General features: G+C 43.5%; 1 protein-coding gene across 3 annotated transcripts; it reads left to right on the top strand.

Moving 5' to 3' along the window:
• The first annotated feature begins 6,445 nt into the window (after positions 1-6,445).
• Positions 6,446-13,040, top strand: Tmsb15a (thymosin beta 15a). 3 transcript variants are annotated; one of them, XM_006528628.2, is made up of 5 exons: positions 6,446-6,632; positions 8,271-8,349; positions 11,055-11,140; positions 11,937-12,041; positions 12,954-13,040. In XM_006528628.2, exons 2-5 carry the CDS (start codon positions 8,339-8,341, stop codon positions 12,989-12,991), a joined length of 240 nt encoding a protein of 79 aa, XP_006528691.1. In that variant the 5' UTR covers positions 6,446-6,632; positions 8,271-8,338; the 3' UTR covers positions 12,992-13,040. The 3 variants fall into 3 exon arrangements, with proteins under 3 accessions (XP_006528691.1, XP_006528692.1, NP_084382.1); XM_006528629.2 differs by lacking the exons at positions 6,446-6,632; positions 8,271-8,349 and having other exon boundaries at positions 11,026-11,160; positions 12,954-13,033; NM_030106.2 differs by lacking the exons at positions 6,446-6,632; positions 8,271-8,349 and having other exon boundaries at positions 11,034-11,140.
• The last annotated feature ends 7,420 nt before the right edge of the window (positions 13,041-20,460 follow it).

The raw sequence follows: 20,460 nt of genomic DNA, 5'->3' as shown, positions 1-20,460 counted from the left end.
AAATAGCTCTGTAAACCTTTATGTGTCCATGGCTAATTGCACTAGGAAAGGAAAGCAGGCTTGGAACAAATTTATGATCAAGGAAAACATCCCTTCTAGGTTAGGAATGAAGCCACTGTCTGGTAACTAAAGATCATAAACTGGGAATGGGCAATTTATTGTAGGTGCCAAGGACAGAAAATAAATGATGGACTAGTCTATCTATACAAGACTTTAAAATAATAAGATTCAAGGCAGGTGGTTTGTCTTTTGACAAAACAGTGCTTACTTATGATGTAAAAGTAATTGCCTTAACCTTATGGTGAACTTATGGGGCTAGAAAAAGATAATGAATGCTTAGTCAGGTACTAGTCTTAATGGAAAGACTTGTAAACAAATCTGCTGTAATTTCTTACACTTTATCTATGACAAGAACTATTGCCTTAAAATTACTATGAACTTATGGAATGTAAAAGTGCTTAGAAATCCATGAGATCAATTATCCTGAGAAAGTATAAAAACTAAGAATAACAAAAGTGGTGGTACAGCCTTCTTCAGCTTCATCCAGTATGTGTGTCTCTGTATGAGGGCATTTCTTTTCTTCTTCCTTCCCTCCTTCCTGTCTTTCTTTTTACTTCCCCTCCCCTCTCTCCCCTCTTCCCTCTCCTATCTCCCCTCTCCTCTCCTCTCTGGCTCAGGAAGAGAGTCAAGGAACAACAAGCCTCTCAAGTGCCCAGTGAGAGGTGAGAGGCCTGAGTCAAAGAGAAAAGAAACTAAGTACATTTCTTTGCCCCTGCTCCTATTGCTTCTATCTCTACTCACCAAGTGCTGCAAAATTGATACATGCATCACAAAGCTCAGGTTTATCTGACCTAGTTCTTTATTCATTTTGCTTTGTTTCTTCAGACAAGGTCTCACTTTGTAGTCCTGGCTAGCCTTCATCCCCTATGCAGACCAGGCAGCTTTGAAATCAGGTCCACTTGACTCTGCCACCCAAGTGCTAGAATTAAAAGCATGCAACACTACACCCAGCCTGCATTTTCTTGATTTGACGACTGATGTGTAGTACCCAGCTCCATGTGGTTGGTGCCACCTCTGGGCTGGTGGTCCTGAGTGCTCTGACAAAGCTGGTTAAGCAAGCCCTGGGGTGTGAGTCAGTTGGCAGCACCCCTCTGCTTCATGATGGTCTCTGCTTCAGATCCTGCCTCCAGGTTCCTGCCTTGACTTACAAACAACCCTGAGTTCCCTCACTGTTGGCGTGTGACCAGAGAATTGCAAACTGAAATAAACCTTTCCCTCTTCAAGTTGCTCTTGAAAAATGGTGTCTTATCACAGCAATGGAAAATCTAACAAAGATAGTAGGTAAAAGGTGCTGCTACCAAGTCTGACAACCAGAATTCCATCCCCTGGATCCTGATGGGAAGAGAGAAATGACATTGGCAAGTTGTCCTACAACTTCCAAACAATCCCCATAGCATGCCTATACAAAACATTTAAAAAATGCAGCTAATTATTTTAAATGGAACCGATCCCTTTCTTACCAAATTCTGAGAGTTTGTCATGTATTTTATATAAAGGTTTTTAATCAAACATATAAAAATATTTCTCATTCAGTGGATTCACCTCTCATTTCCCTCTTGGTATCTTTGGTACTCTGCTTGAAAACTGATTATGTATCAATGTGAAAATACATATTTTTATATTTTTGGACGTGTACTTTATCAATTGTTCTATGTATCTTTAGCACCCAGGGTTATTTTTTCTTATACTTTAACGTAAGTTTATAGTAGCATTGCAGTGAGTTTTCCAACTATCTTCTTCATTTTCAAGATTATTTTTTATTATGGGTTCACTTTACTTTCATTTGAATTTTAGAATCCAGTGGTTAAGATTATGATATGGTTTATATGGGCATGTAATATGAACAAAAACTTGGGGAGGTTTGCTCTCATAATATTGTTAAGTGTTATAGTTCAGAAAAAAAGATACCTGTCCATTTTAAAAATTGTTTAAGTTTTATTTATTTCTGCAATACTTTCTCACATTTTTGCTAAGTACGTCCCTGGGTATATTTCTTATTCATGATACTGCAAATAAATTGCTTATTATGTCACTATAAAATTAATGCATATTTCTAAAAATTTTGGTCCAAAACTTGGCTTCACAACATCTGAATAGCTGTAAATCTCTATTAAAGCTCTACTTCTTTCAAATCAAGATTATTGCCAGCAATTCCCAGAACTCACTTCAGATCAGTGTGGGTGTTCCAGCAACTCTGGGTGAAGGACATTGTGGGATAGAGAAGGCCTTCCTGGTCTCTGTGGGGCTGGCATCGTTCACAATGCACAGCCTAGAAGAAAGATGGCTTTTTAAAGCAAACCCCTACTTTACTTTGCTGCCTCATTAACTGATTGATGTGCATTTCCCCTGCCAGGGGCTTACCTTTGGAGAGTTCTCCTACCAGCTTCATTAAATTGTAGATTTAACTTTGTCTTGTCTACCCTTTACAAAAGAAGTGGCCACTTGCACAATTTCAGAAGCTACTGACTCACAGTGGAGACTTATAACTTGGCCAAGGCCATACAGCCGATTACTGTCAAGAAAAACAGTCAAGCCGGGCAGTGGTGGCACATGCCTTTGGATTTCTGAGTTCGAGGACAGCCTGGTCTACAGAGTGAGTTCCAGGACAGCCAAGGCTACACAGAGAAACCCTGTCTCAACCCTCCCCCCCCAAAAAAAAAGAAAGAAAAAGGAAAAACAGTCAAGCCATACTCCTAATCACTTACCAAGATGTTCTTAGAGCTACTTATGTGCACTTTATAGTATTAAGAATCTCCCAAGAGTAGATGAATGCACTCCTAGCCCAAGGTTGAATGGGGGTTTCTATATCCACTCACAACATAGTCCTCACCTGAAATGCCTGTCAGCAGTTAAGATGAATGTCCAGGTGAAGGCACCGACACATCCCCAAAACTTTCCTTCCACTTCAATGTCAACAAGCAACCAAAATGAAACGAGAGGAAACAAAACAAAACAAAATATTGGAGTTGCACATGATTTTAAAACACATACACCACTCCACAGTGAGAGCCAGACCAGACACTGTGTTACCCAGAAGGAAGCCAGAGTGGGACACACTGAGGAGAATGAGAGAAAGCAAACTTTATAGTCCTGATGCCTGAATTGTGCAGAGTGGAAAACAACATGTGGAAGCAATGAATCAGAAGAGAAGAGAAGGGAATGAAGAGGGAACAGGGGAGAGGGGTGGGGGTGGGAGGAAGGGAGAGGGGGAAGAAGGGGAGGAGGGACAGGGGAAAGAAAGAACAAGAATGGGGCTGGGAATGCTCTTGTAGGAACTTCTACCACCAGAAAGGAACCCTGAAAGCTCTGATAGAGATTCTAAACTTACCTTCCTTGAATACTCCATTGACAGAGAAGCAGACGATTTTTTCCTGAAAAGAAAGAAAATGGTATAAAACTAAGGTTTTGATTCTTCTTTGAACAGTTCTTACTTGTACCTTTCTGGCCACGCCTACAGGAAGAAACAGATACTTACTGTCTGGACACAAAGGTCTATTACGACCACTTTGTTCTCTCCTGAAGACTCTGTGGGCCCGTGCCTCTACAGGGTCGGTCTTCTTCTCCTAGGAATCAAGTTCCTTGTTTCAGACTACCCAAGGCTCCTCTTATATGCTAGGTAGGATGATGATCAAGGAAGGTTGGTCCATAAGGAGGGAGGGACAGGAGGAGGAATGGAGGTTTCTAGGAAGCCAGGGGCTTCTTTCTCCTCAACCTCTTCTGCCCTTTCCCTTCCCTTCCTGCTCCAGGAAGCAAGCCTTCAGCTCCCCAGTCATGGCCCACTTTTGGATCCCAGAAATAGAGAGCAGAGGATCCCCAATCCAAAGGAAGACAGAGATCCCAGCAGTAGTCTAGAGGAAGTGATGTCCATATCAGCATCACCCAGGACCTCAGCCCTCAGCTAGGGCAGGACAACCTCTAGGGCATCCTGGGACAGAGGAGGGGACCATTCAGGAACAAGATCGGAAGGAAGGCTCCTCTCAGGATTGGGAAGGAGGCCTGGTGCTGTTGAGATGCTCAGGAGGGCTTTCTGGAGGAGGCTGAAAACTCACACAAGTGAAACACAACACAACCCATGCTAAGTGAGGGGGTGCAGAGGATAGTCGCAAAAAAGCCTGTGAGCAAAGCTAGGAGTACAGAGACAGGGAAGACATCAGGCCCTGTGGTCCTCCCAGAAGACCAGGGCTGCCTCTTCCCACAGAGAGTCTCTCAGGCCACCTGGGGGCTATGGTATCCATGAGGGGAAAGAGATGTACCTTACACAGCAGGTATGTACCTTACATAGGAAGATCGGTCTGGGAAGGTGCTGCACAATGGGTTCCCTTCTAGCCACAGCTGCTCCAGCTTCAGCCCTTTCATCTTCTCCAACTCCCACACTGTTCTTAGCTGAGAAAAATGGGAGCGAACTGGTAAAGGTGTTCCAGGCCAAGCCATATAGATCTAGAACCTAGTTCCCATCCTCACACAGGCAACTTTCTCTCTGCTTGCAGCCACATATCAGCGTGCACATTGCCTTCCACCTGCAACCCAAATCTCAGCTTTACCAAATTTCTTGAAAGGTTGAGAGTCTTGATGTGAGGGGCTTTCTCTAGTATTTCAGACAGGCCATCTAGCCAGTATATTTTGGTGTTGCTCACGTTCAAGGACAACAGCTTATTATTATTATTATTATTATTATTATTATTATTATTATTATGATGATGATGATGTATTTTCTTCATTTACATTTGTGTTGCAATTCCAAATATTTATAAATAGCTCTTTCCATCAATTTCTCCACAGCAACTCTTATACCTTTGGAGTCAAAGAAGATCATGGTACTACTTATTCAGCATGCCAAGAGACAATTCTTTCTGATGAAGAGGTGAACAAAGCCATACTGGGTGAAGCCTTAGGAAACTGGTTCAAGATCACGGTGAGTGTAGTAATCAGTAAATAACCTACAAGGGAAGCAGGTCAGGTGCTGTTACTTTGATCACATCTAAGGATAAATTCAGAAAAAGGAATAAAAAGACAACAGGGTGGATATAAGAAGGTAAGGCCACAGGAGGAGGACAAAGGTGAAATTACTATAGAGGACATGGGGAAGCACCCCAGAAGTTATCTCATTGTGGTTCCAACTTAAGAGTTTTTGACATCTCTGAAATCTTGCCAGACGACAGACAGGTAAGAAATAGTTTATAAGCTCTTAGTGTTTAAAAGGCTTGGGAAAAATGCTCCCTTTGGGAGCATTTGGGAGGTCCTAGTGGTACCAAAATCAATTAAGTTAGGTAGGTACATCTTAACTGGAATACACCAGTCCTCCAAGGGGAAAAACAATAGTTTCATCAAACACCCATGAGATCTAGGAGATTCACAGCTTTAGTTTGTTGGTGGTGTTGGTTTTTTAAATTTAAAAACTCATCTGCACCATATGAGTGCCTGCATCAGACACCTAAGCCACATCACTGGCCACACTGGTGGTGGAAGAGCTATGTGCATGTGGTTTTAAGGTCTGGGCTTTTAGAGACCTGGCAACTCAGGGTCCCTGAAGTCCCTACCCCAGCAATTAGGTCAGACAGTTCTGAGGTTTTCCTATGCTTGCTTGCTACTTAGCAAACAAAAATCTCTCCCCTGGAAGGAGATAACTTCAAAATAAAACATACACCATATTATATATATGCTTACCTGAAAAAGAAATGAACTAGCAATTAAAAAGGAAGAATGAAATCCACTGAAATGGCATTATTGTTAATAAAACAGACTGAAATCTTCAGCCAGCAATTGTAAAATGCACAAAATGCAAAGAATTTTCTGATAAGTCAAAAATGTAGTATCAGAAATTAAAAACAACCACGTTAGCATAGTAACAGCAGATATACCCTAAAGAGGAAATAAAAGGGGATTTGGAAAGAATTTCAAGAAGAGTCAGAATAAGGTACAGGAAGAGATAAATTAAAGGATGGATTCAGGACGAAATGGGGAAAAATTATAGGATAATCAAATGAAAGAAACTTGTTTAAGTCATTTAAACAAAGGCAAGAGAACTGCATCAAAATCGTTTTAGAAGATTAAATGTTTGGGAAATTTAAAAGGGAACAAAGGATACCAGATAACATACCACAGACTGAAAAAAAAGGCAGTATAAATATATATATATATAATGCTGCACAGTGGGGCAATAACCCAAGCATTCTGCAGTAAAGCTTTGAAATTCAACCAGTAGTACTATTTCAAACAGATGAGGCATGTGTGACATTTTAGAATAGATGGTCATCTGAGCCACAAATTGACACCGAATGGCAGCTGTGAAGATTCAAAGGCGCCTGTGGGTTTCCGTGTCCCCTCTACCACTGAAGTATGAGTGTTATTTTTCAGTTTATCACCCGCCAGCACCCCACCCCACTCCATACCCCTCTACCTTACCCCGCACTTCCGCGCCACCACCACTCCACAGCCCCGGGACGTCATGGCTAACAAACAGCTCTTGGCTTTAAATGGCAGATCCGAGAAAACAAGATGTCTCAAGCCTTTCCTTTAAGCCCGAGGAATAGCTCAGGTCCGCCATGACTCTGGCCGTGACTGTGACACGGGAGGTACGTTTTCCCAGGATAAATCTTTCTAGTTTCACTAGGTTCATATGACTAGAAAAGAACAGGTCTGGGCCCCCAGCACCTGGGCTCCCATGTCGTGAGGGCGGAAAGTAGAAAGCAGAGTCATCTCTGCCTCAAGCTTCATCAACTCACCCAAGGCTACCGTCCCAAGGCGACAAGCACGGTCTTATGCACTGTCCTCACACTGTGTGGTGCGGATCTGGCGCCTTAGAGATCTGGGAAGTCGGCAAGGGGCATTGGCAAGGGGTAATGGCGGGCGAAGGCCTTTTCTCCAGGAAGGCATGAGGTGAAGGCTGAGGGCGGGGAAAGGAAATGTAACAGTAACGCAGTTCTTCCACTCTCAGTGTTCCCTAGCGATGGGATTGCATGTTCAGGGAGCTGTGGACGGAGGCCTGCAGGGGTTATTTGTCAAATTTAGCAACCCTGCAAAGGTCCCTCTTGACATTAGATAGAGAGGCCTACAAAAGGTGGTTTGTTACATTTTGGAGGCCTTCAAAGGTGACTCCTCAGGATCTGGGGGGCCTGTAACTTCTGCCTGGCTGTGTCCAGTGATTACTTTGTGGAACTCAAAACTAATTACAGCAGCACTCGCTGCTCTTTGCTCCCACAAATTGTGATGGTTTAGTGAGGTGCAGCAAGTCTATCTGGCAGTGATTCAGAGGTGCCTGGTGCCCTCAGAAATCAGAGGAGGATGAAGGATCCTAAGGCATTGAACCCAAGTTCTCTATAAGACGAATGAGTGCTCTTTACTGAGGAGCCATCTCTTTAGATCCCACTGTCTTCGTTGTTGTTTTGTTTGCTTTTCTAAGACAGGGTCCCTCTGTGTATCCCTAGCTGCCCTGGAACGCACTCTGAAGACCAGACTAGACTCGAACTCAGAGAGCCTCCTGCCTCTGGCTCTTGAGTGCTGGGATTTAAGGCATGCAGTTACCAGTGCCCAGCTTATCCCTGCTGTCTTTAACTGTCATCATCAGGCTTTTTGAGACATAGTCTCTCACTCAATCTGGGACTTGCTGATTTGGCTAGACTGGCTAGCCAGGTAGCTTGGGGGAATCTACCTGTTATTGTTCTGCCGAGGTGGGAGTTACTGGTGTGTACCAAACACTCAGCACTAATGTGGGTGATAGGGATAACAGTTCAGGTTTCAAACATTTACCCAGTGCTCCATCTTCTCAACTCCTTATAAACCCTTTTAGGAACATTGTCAATATCAAAGAACATGATGTGCCTTTTATCTATTTTCTTTAGAAACGGATTGAGAGCTCAGACAAGTAAATGGTCAACACAAATCTATTGGAAGAACTAATAGATCCATTTCTATTTAAAGAACCTTAATTAAGCCACTTTTACCTCACAAAATGAACAATAATTTCAGCCTTTCTCTCTATATGTGTTTATGTGTTTGTGTGTTTGAGTACCTGTACACAGTAATACAGGTGTCAGGGAAGGGGGGAGGGGAAGAAGCAGAAAATTGTTGATATTGTTAAGAGAATACTCATTAATGTTTTTCCTTCATATACTATTTGCTTCATAAAATTAAAAGTTTATCTTGTATTAATTTTACAGCTTAAATTACATTTGAACAATATTTTTATTATTTCAATTTTACATAATTTATAGACCTCTGAACATGCAGAAACACTTCTGGACATTTATTATAACAGATTTGTTAACTGAGGTCTGGAGAGATGACTCATTGGTAAGTGTCCTTGCTGTTTAATCAGGAAAGTTTTGAGTTTAGATCCTGGTACCCATGTCAAGATTGAGTGTGGCCATGCAGGTTCCCGTAGCTCCTGTGCTATGCAGTGTGAAGGCAGTAGAGACACAAGTACCACTGGGGCTTGCAGGTAGTCAGCATAAATCCAGGTCCCTGGAGAGCTCCTGTCTTCAGAGTGATAGGGAAGGACACCTCTTTTGGCTTCTTTGCATGTAGGGTATAACATATCCACACACATGTGCACATAGAACACACACACTCATATGCACACACATGGAAAGGGAGAGGAAGACTGAGATTTTTGCCTGGATGGTAATATTTTCTTTCATTTTTTTTCTTTTAATTATTTTTTGAGAAGGTATTTCACTATTTCACTACGTAGCCCATGCTGTCCTGGAACTCACTGTTTAGACCAGGGTGGCCTCTCATTTCCCCAACTCCCCTTGCCTACTTGCCTATGTTTCCTAAGTGCTAGGATTAATGTGGGCCACATGCCTGGCCTTTTATGTATGTATGTATGTATGTATGTATGTATGTATGTATGTATTGCTTGGCCTTTTTTTGTTTGTTTGTTTTTAAGACAGTGACATGAAGTCCAGACTAATCTCAAAATGATAATCTTCCCTCACTCTCCCAACTGCTGGGATTACAGGCATGTACATGTCATTGTGCCAACAACTCAGGCATGTTACACAAGCTTCCCTCATTTGATTTCTGTTGCTGTGATAAAATCGTCTGACAAGAGGCAGATTAGGGAATAAAGGGGCTTGTTTCTACCTCCATGGTATTCCTCAGGCCTTGGAGAGGGGTGCTATACATGTCATGTTTAGAGCCAAGATTAAGAGTCACTTATTCTCAGCACTTTGGTTGATAATGGAACTCTGTATTAATCTCTGGTCACTGTAAAAAAAAGAAATTTCTCTTCTAGAGACCGGGAGCAGCATTATTCTTTAGGTATAAACAGGAATACTTAGAAGGCAGCTTGACTGAATTTCATTTTAGCAAAACAAAACAATCATAGTAAATCTTCCCTCCCCAGGACCTGTAGCCTCTCCAGTTTTTGACCATCTTTACAGTGTCGGCTAACAGGCATATATTCACTTCTGTGGAGCAGGCCTCAGATCTAATGAAAAAGGATTGGCTGCCCATGATCTTTATTCCATTTAGAGTAGAGAAGTCTCAGCAGGCAAAAAGGTAGCAAGAGGAGTAGGCCTTTTGCCTATGTTCTCTCTCCCTGTCTCTCTTCCCTCCTTCCCACCTTCCTTCCTCCTTTGTTCCTCCCTCCTCCCTTCCCCTCTTTCCAACCTCCCTCTATGTCTTCCTCCTCCTCCACCCTCCCTCCCTCTTCCCTCCCTTTCCCCTCCCATCCTCCCTCTTCCTATCTCCCTTCCTTCCCCTCTCTCCCTTCTCCTTCCCTCCCCCTCTCTGTCTCCCTCCCTTTTCCATCCTCCCTCCCCCTCTCACTCTCCCTCTCTCCCCTACCCTCCCTTCCTTCTCCCTCCTTCCATTCCCTCCCTCCCCCACCCTCCCCCTACCTCTCTCCCCTCTCTCTCTCCCTCCTTCCCCCTTCCTCCTCCTCCCTTTCTCCCCTTCCTTCCTCCTTCCCCTTCTTCCCCCTTTCCCCCTCCTTTCCTCCTCCCTCCCCTCCCTCTCTCTTCCCTCCCCTCCCTCCCTTTTCCCTCCCCTCCTCCCTCATCCCTCCCCCTCCCTCTTCCTCCTTCTTCCCTTACTTCTCCCTTCCTCCTCCCTCAGTCCTCCCTCCCCTCCCTCTCATCCTCCCTCCCCTATCTCCCTCCCTTCTCCCTCCTCCCCTATCTCCCTCCCTTCTCCCTCCTTCCTCCTCCCTTCTCCCTCCTCGTTCCTCCCTCCTCCCTCCTCATTCCTCCCTCCTCCTCCCATCCTCCCTCCCTCCCTTGTCTCTCTCCTCTCTCCCTCTCATACCCTACCTCCTTCCCCACCAACCCTTCTTCTCCCTCCCTTTCTGCCCCTACCCCAGTCTGTGGTCTGTGTTTTCTCTTTTTTTTCAAGACAGGGTCTCAGTATGTACCTTGGGTATCCTGGAACTCACTATGATGACCAGGCTAGACTAACTCTCAGAGAGAAGCCAGACTGTCTCTGTGTCCTAACTGGGATCAAAGGCATGTACCACTATGCAAGAAGTCATGGGATCCCATCTTGGGATGCCTAAGGGGATAGACAGCTCTGAGGAAGTGGCAAAGGCAGAGAGGAGAGTTGAGGCAGTGGGAAATGGCTTTCTAGGTCTGACTCGTGACCCTCTGCCCCTTAGGCTTGGCAGTGACAAGTTATTTGTAAATGGCACAACCCAGACAAATGCCTTTCCACACACACCCCCTGCAGTTACAAATGTGTGGAATCCAGATTCCCCAGCTAGAATATTTGTCTTTTCTTAGGTGGTAATGATTTCCAGTTGTTGTACAAGGAAGCAAAGACTATATAAAAAATTTCTTATAATCAAACAGTCTAAATAAGCAGAGGTTCTGAAGTTGAACCGAGGCACCCATAAAGCTAAAAGCATGGTGGTGGGGGCGGTTATGTGGCAAGTAAGGATTGCCATCCAATCAGAGAGGCCCGTGACTCATAGGTATGATGTCACAGCCATCTGTCCAGTCACAGAGTGATGGGCGGGGCTCTGGGTGGGGTCTTCTGTGGCACCTATAAACTTGCAGGTACTGCAAGGGCAGCATCAGTTTGGCCCTGAAGCTAACTGAAGACAGAGCTGTTGGTCTGATAGGTGGAGCTGTTAGTCTGATAGGTGAGTCTTGCTGTGAAGAGGTAAGAATTTGTGGCCCCATGGGGCTAAGCCAGGTGGGTTGGGCTAATAGAGTCTGGTCTCCAGCCCAGTTCACAGAAGTTTTATTTCCCCTTGAGGTTTTCTGGGGGCACAGAGAGAGAAGTCATGGGGGTCCCATCTTGGGATGCCTAAGGGGATAGACAGCTCTGAGGAAGTGGCAAAGGCAGAGAGGAGAGTTGAGGCAGTGGGAAATGGCTTTCTAGGTCTGACTCGTGACCCTCTGCCCCTTAGGCTGGGCAGTGACAAGTTATTTATAAATGGCTCAATGGAGACAAATGTCTTTATCTCTGTCCCCACTCCCCACTGCAGTTACAAATGTGGAACCCAGATTCCCCAGCTTTGAGCTTAGCTCACTTGTTAAAGAGGGCAGCCAAAGCTCCTCTCCCTCCCCACCCCACCCCCGCCTCATGGTGGGTAGGCAGCCATCAGGGCCTAGTGTGCACACAGCCCCTCCTTGTGCCATCACCTCCCAGATGCCCTCAGGTTGGCTCCTGGCCTCTAACTGTGGTTAGCTCTGGGGCTCCACTCTGCCCAGCTGAGCAGTGAGAATAGGGGCAGCTGGTGCACTTGGGGGTCGCTGCAGCAAGCAGGGTCCCCTGGCTTGTCCTGAAAACATGACTTTCTAAGATCTGTTGGTTTTCTATTGAAAAACGGCATGCAAATTATTTATTCATAATAAATGAATTTTTAAGCTTTTATTCCTAATCTGGTCATAGTTTTAGTAGGCAACTAACTACTTTTTGGTTCTTTCTTTCAGTCAAAATGGGTGATAGACCAGACTTGTCGGAAGTGGAGAGATTCGATAAATCCAAACTGAAGAAAACCATCACCGAAGTAAAAAATACTCTGCCCTCGAAGGAAAGTAAGTAGTGGGAATTTCTAGTGGAGGTGAACAGAGGTGAAAGTTGGTATAGTCAGTTCATAAACTAATGTTCAATTAAAATTGCCTCGATGGAAGTAGTAGCTAATCATAATTAATGTAGCAATTAAAATATCCAATACGTGCCTTTTTTCCTTGAATAATGGAAGTGGTTTACAGGATAGGTCCCAGTAGTGATGGTATCATAGATTTGTTAATCTTGGTATTTTGGAAGTAGCACTGTATAAATCTCGATTTTGGCCAGTATTTTAAAATTTTTATTAGAAATGTTAATTACACATCTTCCAGGATGCAAACCTTTGAATCTATAGCTTTATCCATAGAAAACTATGCAAGCTATGGTTTCTTCTATACATAACTACAAAATAAGGTGAAAGAATAAGTTTAGTGCTTAGGTGTGGTCAGGCTTTCCAGACTCAAGGTTTGCTCTTCAGAAAGACAGCCTCCTGGAGGAGGTGAAAGTGTACTTGTAAAGCTGAGAGGCAGTTTATGTCCTGTCAGCTGTAACTGAGAACTCAAAAATTTAATGAAGTCATCTGAAGTGATCTAACTCTCTAGTTGTATAAGGATAAAGCTGAAAGAAATGTTTTCCTTACTCCTCAACTATCACTCAAATATATATATATATACATTATTCTAAGGCACACGCACACACACACACACACACACACACACACACACACACACACACACACAAACCTCCACTATGAGGATATGTGGTTAGTGCCTTTGCATTGTAAATGAAAAGGCATGTTAATCAGCCCTTCGAGACTTAGTAAGCAGATCTTTTAGAAGAAACTGAACTTAATATTAAGAAAAGCTAAACAAGTAAATAAGAAAAAAAGAAAAGAACATTCCTTCTAATGATATTTTTTTGTATTTTTCTTTCCCTAGCCATCGAGCAAGAGAAGGAGTTTGTGAAAAGATCATAATGAGGATCTTTTCCAACAAATAAATGCCAACACTGGCAAGCAGTCTTGGTTTTGGGCTTGTTTTTGTAAACCTGTGTGTTTGTAGGAATGTATGACAGTTGCTGATAACTTCTCACCTATACCTGACAGTTAAGTGTTAATAAGTACCCAGTTAAGCTTGTTTACAGTTTCGGAGGGTCAGTCCAGTATCTTGATGTCTGGAAGCATGGCATCATGAAGTCAGACATGGTGCTAGAGGAGGAGCTGAGGATTCTGTATCTAGATCTGCAGGCACAGAGGAGGGGGATGGGGGAAGAGGGGGTAAGGAGAGAGACAGAGAGAGACAAAGAGATGGGGGGAGAAACTTGGCCTGGGCTTCCTTGGCCTCGGTTTGAGCATTTAAAACCTCAAAGCCCATACCCAGTGACACGCTTTCTTCAACAAAGCCACATCTACTCCAGGCAAGATCATACCTCCTAGTCCAGGTCAAGTAGAGCTGCTCCCTAATGTCAAAGCATTCAGGTATATGAGCCTATGGGGGTCATTCCTAGTCAAACCACCACACCCATTATCCATAGTGAGCAATGTCCATCCATCCCCAGGAATTCTCATCCCTGTCTTTTTCAAGTCGGAGCAAAGATCCACCGGATGGCTGAATATGTATGGTTGTGGAAAAGCATCCACTTAACATACCACTCTAGGTGGTAACCTATGCATGTGACCTGAGGGACAAACTGCTTGAGGCTTTTTGGTTGAGATCTGTGCCTCAGGGCTTGGAGGTTATTTTTGTTTGTTTGTTTGTTTTTTTTTTTTTGGTTGTTTGTTTGTTTGGTTGTTTTTTTTTTACATTTTTTATTAGATATTTTCTTTATATACATTTCAAATGCTACCCCGAAAGTTCCCTATACCCTTCCCCCACCCTGCTCCCCAACCCACCCACTTCTGCTTCTTGGTCCTGGCATTCCCCTGTACTGGGGCATATAAAGTTTGCAATACCTAGGGGCCTCTCTTCCCAGTGATGGCCAACTAGGCCATCTTCTGCTACATATGCAGCTAGAGACAAGAGCTCTGGGGGTACTGGTTTGTTGGGAACAAAGTAAAAAGGGGGGGGCTGGGGCCCTGGGGAAGAACGGAAGGAAAAAGATGCCCACACTCATCCAGAGTTTCCCTATTCTCTGGTCAGTCAGGCATGGGAGGGCTGCTATCTACCCTATCCACTCATCCGTGGGTGGGCATTCCTCTATCCCACTCTTCAGGGGGTGGCCAAGGGGCAGCCCTGCCTGGGGAACCCCCCCAGGAGCTACTTTGCTAAAGCCACCAGGGTTGTGGGAGACAGGGAAGAGGGAAGAAATTCCCAACACTGACCAGAGTGCACAGCAGAACTTGAAGGAGCAGAACAGAGACTCTATGGTTTAAGAGCTTTATTATAGAAATGCAGGGGAAAGAGAAGGTAGAAAGGAGGGAGAGAGAGAGAGAGAGAGAGAGAGAGAGAGAGAGAGAGAGAGAGAGAGAGAGAGAGAGAGAGAGAAAGAGAGAGGGAGAGAGGGAGAGAGAGAGAGAAGAGAGGAAAGAAGACAAAGAGAAAGGGAAGAGGAGAGAGAAGTGAGAGAAGAGAGAGGTGAGAGGACAAATGAATAAGAGATCGAGGTGCAGGTTGAGCACTCCTTTTTATGGTCTTCACTGTTGCTAGGTAACTGGGGAGGAGTTTAGCCTGAAGGTCAGAAGCTTGGGCCATTGCTTAAGTGACTACTGACCATGCTTCTCTTGTGGGGGCTGTGAGGGCCAGTAATTTAGGCAGGGACTGGAGTTCCAGAAGCACGAGGGAATGCCTACCGTGTCATGAAGGTGAATTATGACCATCGGGGTTCAGACCTCAGCTTTACTGGAGACCAGCCTGCAATTCCCCACAATTCCTCCTCTTTTTTTTAATTAGAAAAATTTGGGGGGTTGTCACTGATGTGACTGTGTCATTAATTGTGAAAATTTAGAGTGGATGGAAGTATCAGAAGAAAATATATAGCCTAGAGAAATAGCAGAACAAGGCCAGAGTAGTAGAGTTAAGGGTAAGAGTTGAGAAGGCAAGAGATTGAGTTGAGAAGGCAAAAGACTGTAAATCAGTCAGTTGTTTCATGTGTAGTACAATTTGAGGGAAAAACATCCATTTTTGAACAGCAATTAATTAATGTAGATAGACATTATGCTTTCCTCACTATCATATAACTTTCTCCAAAGTTCAACAGCCATTTAGCTTTAGCAAAAAGAGTCCATCTGTAGCTGGAAGGTCCCAGGTCCGTCTTCTAAAGGGTTCAGTACTTGTCTCAGGAGCTTCAGTCAGATGAGATTTTTGGAGGAAGGCAGCTTTGTTTGTAGGTCCTTGTAGATGGTGCTGTCTCAGGTGGAGCTGTGGCAGCAAACCTCATGTGGAGATAGACTTGTAGAGTAATTATAACAAAGGAGCAGAACACCAGCAGAGAATATCTGCATAGTGTGGATAGCAAAAGTTATGCCTGCAGTGGTTTGCTTAGGAGCACATCACAGTCCATTGTGGATGGCTAAAGAAAAAAATATCATGTTAATTGTATGACCGGAGTAGTCAGTTAACAGTTCTTCTGTAAAAGAAAACCGATTATTAATTAAGGACTGGAAGACTTTTGCACCTTAAAGGAAATCTTAAACAAGTTGAAAGAATTTTTGGACATATATCATGAATACTAGAGAGAAAAAGGAGCATTTAGAAAAAGAAGCAAGAACATTTTTTGGTTAAAAAGCACGATTCAGGTATTCCCGTAGCATAGCACAGCTTCAATGCAGCTTTCGAGGGCTTATCTGGATGGGGGGAGGGGCATACTTCCCCCTGTTTTCTTTTTATTTTAACTGGAGAGTAAAGGGTTAAGTGGAAGGCTTTTAGCAGGGGTTCATCCCAGCTAGGCGGGTCCTGCCCACGCAGCTGTCAATCACTGCCTAGAGGTAGTACCTTAGGCAGGGGCCTGAGTTCCAGGAGCATGCGGGAATGCCTACCATGTCATGAAGGTGAATTATGACCATCTGGGTTCAGACCTCAGCTGGACTGGAGACCAACCTGCAATTCCCCACACTGGTTAGTGCATATTGTTGTTCCATTTATAGGGTTGAAGACCCCTTCAGCTCCTTGGGTGCTTTCTCTAGCTTCTTCATTGGGGGCCCTGTGTTCTATCTTATAGATGACTGTGAGCATCCATTTCTGTATTTGCCAGGCACTGGCATATACATACGAGACAGCTATAACAGGGTCCCTTCAGCAAAATCTTTCTGGCATATGCAATAGTGTCTGGGTTTGGTGGCTGATTATGGGATGGATCCCTGGGTGAGGTAGTCTCTGGATAGTCCATCCTTTTGTCTTAGCTCCAAACTTTGTCTCTGTAACTCCTTTCGTGGATATTTTGTTCCCTATTCTAAGGAAGAATGAAGTATCCACCCATTGGTCTTCCCTCTTCTTGATTTTCTTGTGTTTTGCAAATTGTATCTTGGGCGTTCTATGTTTCTGGGCTAATATACACTTATGAGTGAGTGCATATCTAATGACTTCTTTTACTATCGGGTTACCTCACTCAGGATGATATCCTAGAGATACATCCATTTGTCCAAGAAGTTCATAAATCCATTGATTTTAATAGCTGAATAGTACTCCATTGTGTAAATGTACCACATTTTCTGTATCCATTCTTCTGTTGAGGGACATCTGGGTTCTTTCCAGCTTCTGGCTATTATAAATAAGGCTGCTATGAACATAGTGGAGCATGTGTTCTTATTACCAGTTGGAACTTCTTCTGGGTATATGCCCAGGAGAGGTATTGCGGGATCTTCTGGTAGTATTATGTCCAATTTTCTGAGGAACCTCCAGACTGACTTCCAGAGTGGTTGTACAAGCTTACAATCCTACCAGCAGTGACACCATCTGCTGTCACCTGAATTTTTGATCTTAGCCATTTTGACTGGTGTGAGGTGGAATCTCAAGGTTGTTTTTATTTGCATTTCCCTGATGATTAAGGGTGTTGAACATTTTTTCAGGTGCTTCTCAGCCATTCGGTATTCCTCAGTTGAGAATTCTTTGTTTAGCTCTGAACCCCATTTTTAATGGGGTTATTTGAATTTCTGGAGTCCAGCTTCTTGAGCTCTTTGTATACATTGGCTATTAATCCCCTAACAGATTTAGGATTGGTAAAAATCTTTTTCCAGTCTATTGGTGGCCGTTTTGTCTTATTGACAGTGTCTTTTGCCTTACAGAAGCTTTGTAATTTTATGAGGTCCCATTTGTCAATTCTTGATCTTATAGCACAAGCCATTGCTGTTCTGTTTAGGAAATTTTCCCCTGTGCCCATATCTTCGAGGCTTTTCCCCACTTTCTCCTTTATTAATTTCAGTGTCTCTGTTCTTATGTGGAGTTCCTTGATCCACTTAGATTTGACCTTAGTACAAGGAGATAAGAATGGATCAATCTGCATTCTTTTACATGCTAACTGCCAGTTATGCAAGCACCATTTGTTGAAAATGCTGTCTTTTTTCCACTGGATGATTTTAGCTCCCTTGTCAAAGATCAAGTGACCATAGGTGTGTGGATTCATTTCTGAGTCTTCAATTCTATTCTATTGATCTACCTGTCTGTCACTGTACCAGCACAGATAACAAATGACCAGACAAATCAAAGGTGGCCATTAAACCGTCATTCATCCAATAAACCAGAGGACTCTGGTAAGTTTCATACAGATCTTGACACAGGATCTATAAGCCTGATCATGTTGGACCTCCTCTTTCATGTCCTATTCAAGTGCCACCTTCGACAGAGTGAACCTACCTCCAGAGGCACTCAAGCCAGATGATTTTTGTTTTACCCTTCTGGATGATGGTGTTGTGGTACCTATGGAGCTTTCTGCAACAATTGGTCACAGATGATTTTCTTGGTTCTCTGGAACATCTCAGGCCACATGATCCCTAAGAGTCCTCTCAGCCTGTTACACTCTTCCCAACACCTGTGGATCTTGAGGCCTCTTAATATCTGGGCCCAGACTTTAGGATCTCGATGGGACCTCCAAAACATTACAGAGATTTCACCAGAGATGAGCACTCAGACACACAGTGTATAGCCAATTGAAAGTCTTTATTCCAGCCAGCTGAGACTATACTCAAGTATTTGGGGACATGGGTATAGTTCTGAATGTACAGAACATAGGGTTTTTTTTTGTTGTTGTTGTTGTTGTTTTTTTTTTGGCAGAAACTGAAGCTATGTTCTGGAATCTCTCTTGGCAGCTACAGGGGGGTTCTTAGAAATAAGCATTTGAAGCAGAAGCAAATAAGTTTGACAGAGGCTAACACATGCAATAAGATGGAGGTGGGACTCCTTAAACAGTTTAACAGAAGCTAATGTTAGTTAGGTAGAGGGAGTTTCACACAAAGAGACAGTTTAACAGACACTAGTTTAGCCAGAATGTCCTGACCTTGAGTTTCTAGAATATTGTTGGCTAGTTTTCATGAGATTCGGCATCAAGGAGATCAGATTTTAGTTAAACATGGAATGGCCTCTGTAGGCTTATATTTTTCAAAACCTACTTTAAAAGCGTACTTAAATACTTTACCCTTCCTTCTAGACCAGCACACACTGGGGGTACTGGAAATGAAATGTTGATAGAGCAGAGGAGGCTGGGGACTTGTCTATAAATAGTTCTTTGGAGTGAATCCAGTCTGCATTGTTAGGATATCAGCAGTTCAGCTCACATGAATCAGCACTGGTAGCTAGATTCACTCCCAGGCCCCATTCACTAATTAGCAATGGCAGTTGGATCCAGAAGAAGTACTCTCCCAATGTGCCCAAATCCTTGGGAGCAACAAGAAGCCCCTCAAACACCACCAGAAGTTCTTTGGTGCATTTTTCTCTACAAAGTGACAATAAACAAAGATTAGAAAAGATCACTGTGTAGTCATCGAAGACTGGTGTCAGCAAAGCCCAATGAAGACCAGCAAAGAGTGGCAAGGCAAATCAGTACTACACAGTGTCATCCACTGTCTGTTGGGTTATATTTATACCCTTTCCATGATACAATCGAGTCTCCAATAAAACCAGAAATTTCCACTTCAGACCTCAGCAAGAATAGAAGATGGAGGAACCTCTACACTGTGTTGCTCCATCACATTCCTAGCTGATGTTATGGGCATACATCAGAAATCCTTTTATTTCCATTCCACATAATACAGATTACAAGCATGTGTGCAATTACTCCACACCGTTTAAATCTAAACTCGTCTTCCTTGTCGTGCAGCAAGCATTTTACCACTAAGCCATCCCATCCCTGTGACACATTCTTTTTTTTTTAATTAGGTATTTTCCTCATTTACATTTTCAATGCTATCCCAAAGGTCCCCCATACCCACCCACCCCCACTCCCCTACCCACCCACTCCCCCTTTTTGGCCCTGGCGTTCCCCTGTACTGGGGCATATAAAGTTTACAAGTCCAATGGGCCTCTCTTTGCAGTGATGGCCGACTAGGCCATCTTTTGATACATATGCAGCTAAAGACAAGAGCTCCCGGGTACTGGTTAGTTCATATTGTTGTTCCACCTATAGGGTTGCAGTTCCCTATAGCTCCTTGGGTAATTTCTCTAGCTCCTCCATTGGGAGCCCTGTGACCCATCCAATAGATGACTGTGAGCATCCACTTCTGTGTTTGCTAGGCCCCGGCATAGTCTCACAAGAGAGAGCTATATCTGGGTCCTTTCAGCGAAATCTTGCTAGTGTATGCAATGGTGTCAGCATTTGGAAGCTGAATATGGGATGGATCCCTGCATATGGCAGTCACTAGATGGTCCATCCTTTCGTCTCTGTGACACATTCTTTTGTTTGATGGCATATCCTTATTGCTAATGGTCTTCTACAGAATGAAGGATACATTACAGAGAATTAAACGTGATATTTGCGACCATCAGATTTGGTAGGTTTTAATTTTCTGATTTATTTTTACATGTATTAGAGTTTAATTTTTAGGGGACAAGCAATTGGTATGCATAGAGTTAATGGAGGCAGGGATAATTATGAGAGAGACTAGGAAGGGGCTGAATTATTATTACATATGGCCAGAGCAAATTGTTTACTTGGTCTCTGCTTTACATTGAAAGTGGCAAGAAATGATGTGGTTTACCTTTTTCATCAAGCCTTGTGCTTCCCCCACCCCCTTTTTCATAGCATACGTCACAAACAGAAGTCTGTTGTACAAAGGCTTTTCTTAACAGTTTGCTGTCTCCGTGACTTGGAAATAATTCACTCTTATCCAGCAGTACACATCTTTCACATATATGAGCTTAGGTCTCGTTTCCTATGATTCTCAAAATAACATTGAAACAGCAGTTGCCATCCAGGATTATCATTTTCTCAGCCTCAAGTTAAGATATGTATGTGCAAATTACAATTGCTAGGCTGCAGCTCAGCGCCTCTGCTTATGTTGCCTGTCACCAGTGGTATCAT

This window comes from Mus musculus, chromosome X (assembly GCF_000001635.26).
Source record: "Mus musculus strain C57BL/6J chromosome X, GRCm38.p6 C57BL/6J".
Lineage (NCBI taxonomy): Eukaryota > Metazoa > Chordata > Mammalia > Rodentia > Muridae > Mus > Mus musculus.
Note: the sequence above shows the minus strand (reverse complement) of the source record. Positions and strands in the feature narration are given on the sequence as shown.

What these genes read in the sequence shown, in the direction of transcription:
- Tmsb15a (XM_006528628.2), top strand. An exon ending in TGGAGCTGTTAGTCTGATAG is followed by an intron (nt 11,141 to 11,936) that starts GTGAGTCTTGCT and finishes TCTTTCTTTCAG; the next exon opens with TCAAAATGGGTGATAGACCA. An exon ending in TACTCTGCCCTCGAAGGAAA is followed by an intron (nt 12,042 to 12,953) that starts GTAAGTAGTGGG and finishes TTCTTTCCCTAG; the next exon opens with CCATCGAGCAAGAGAAGGAG.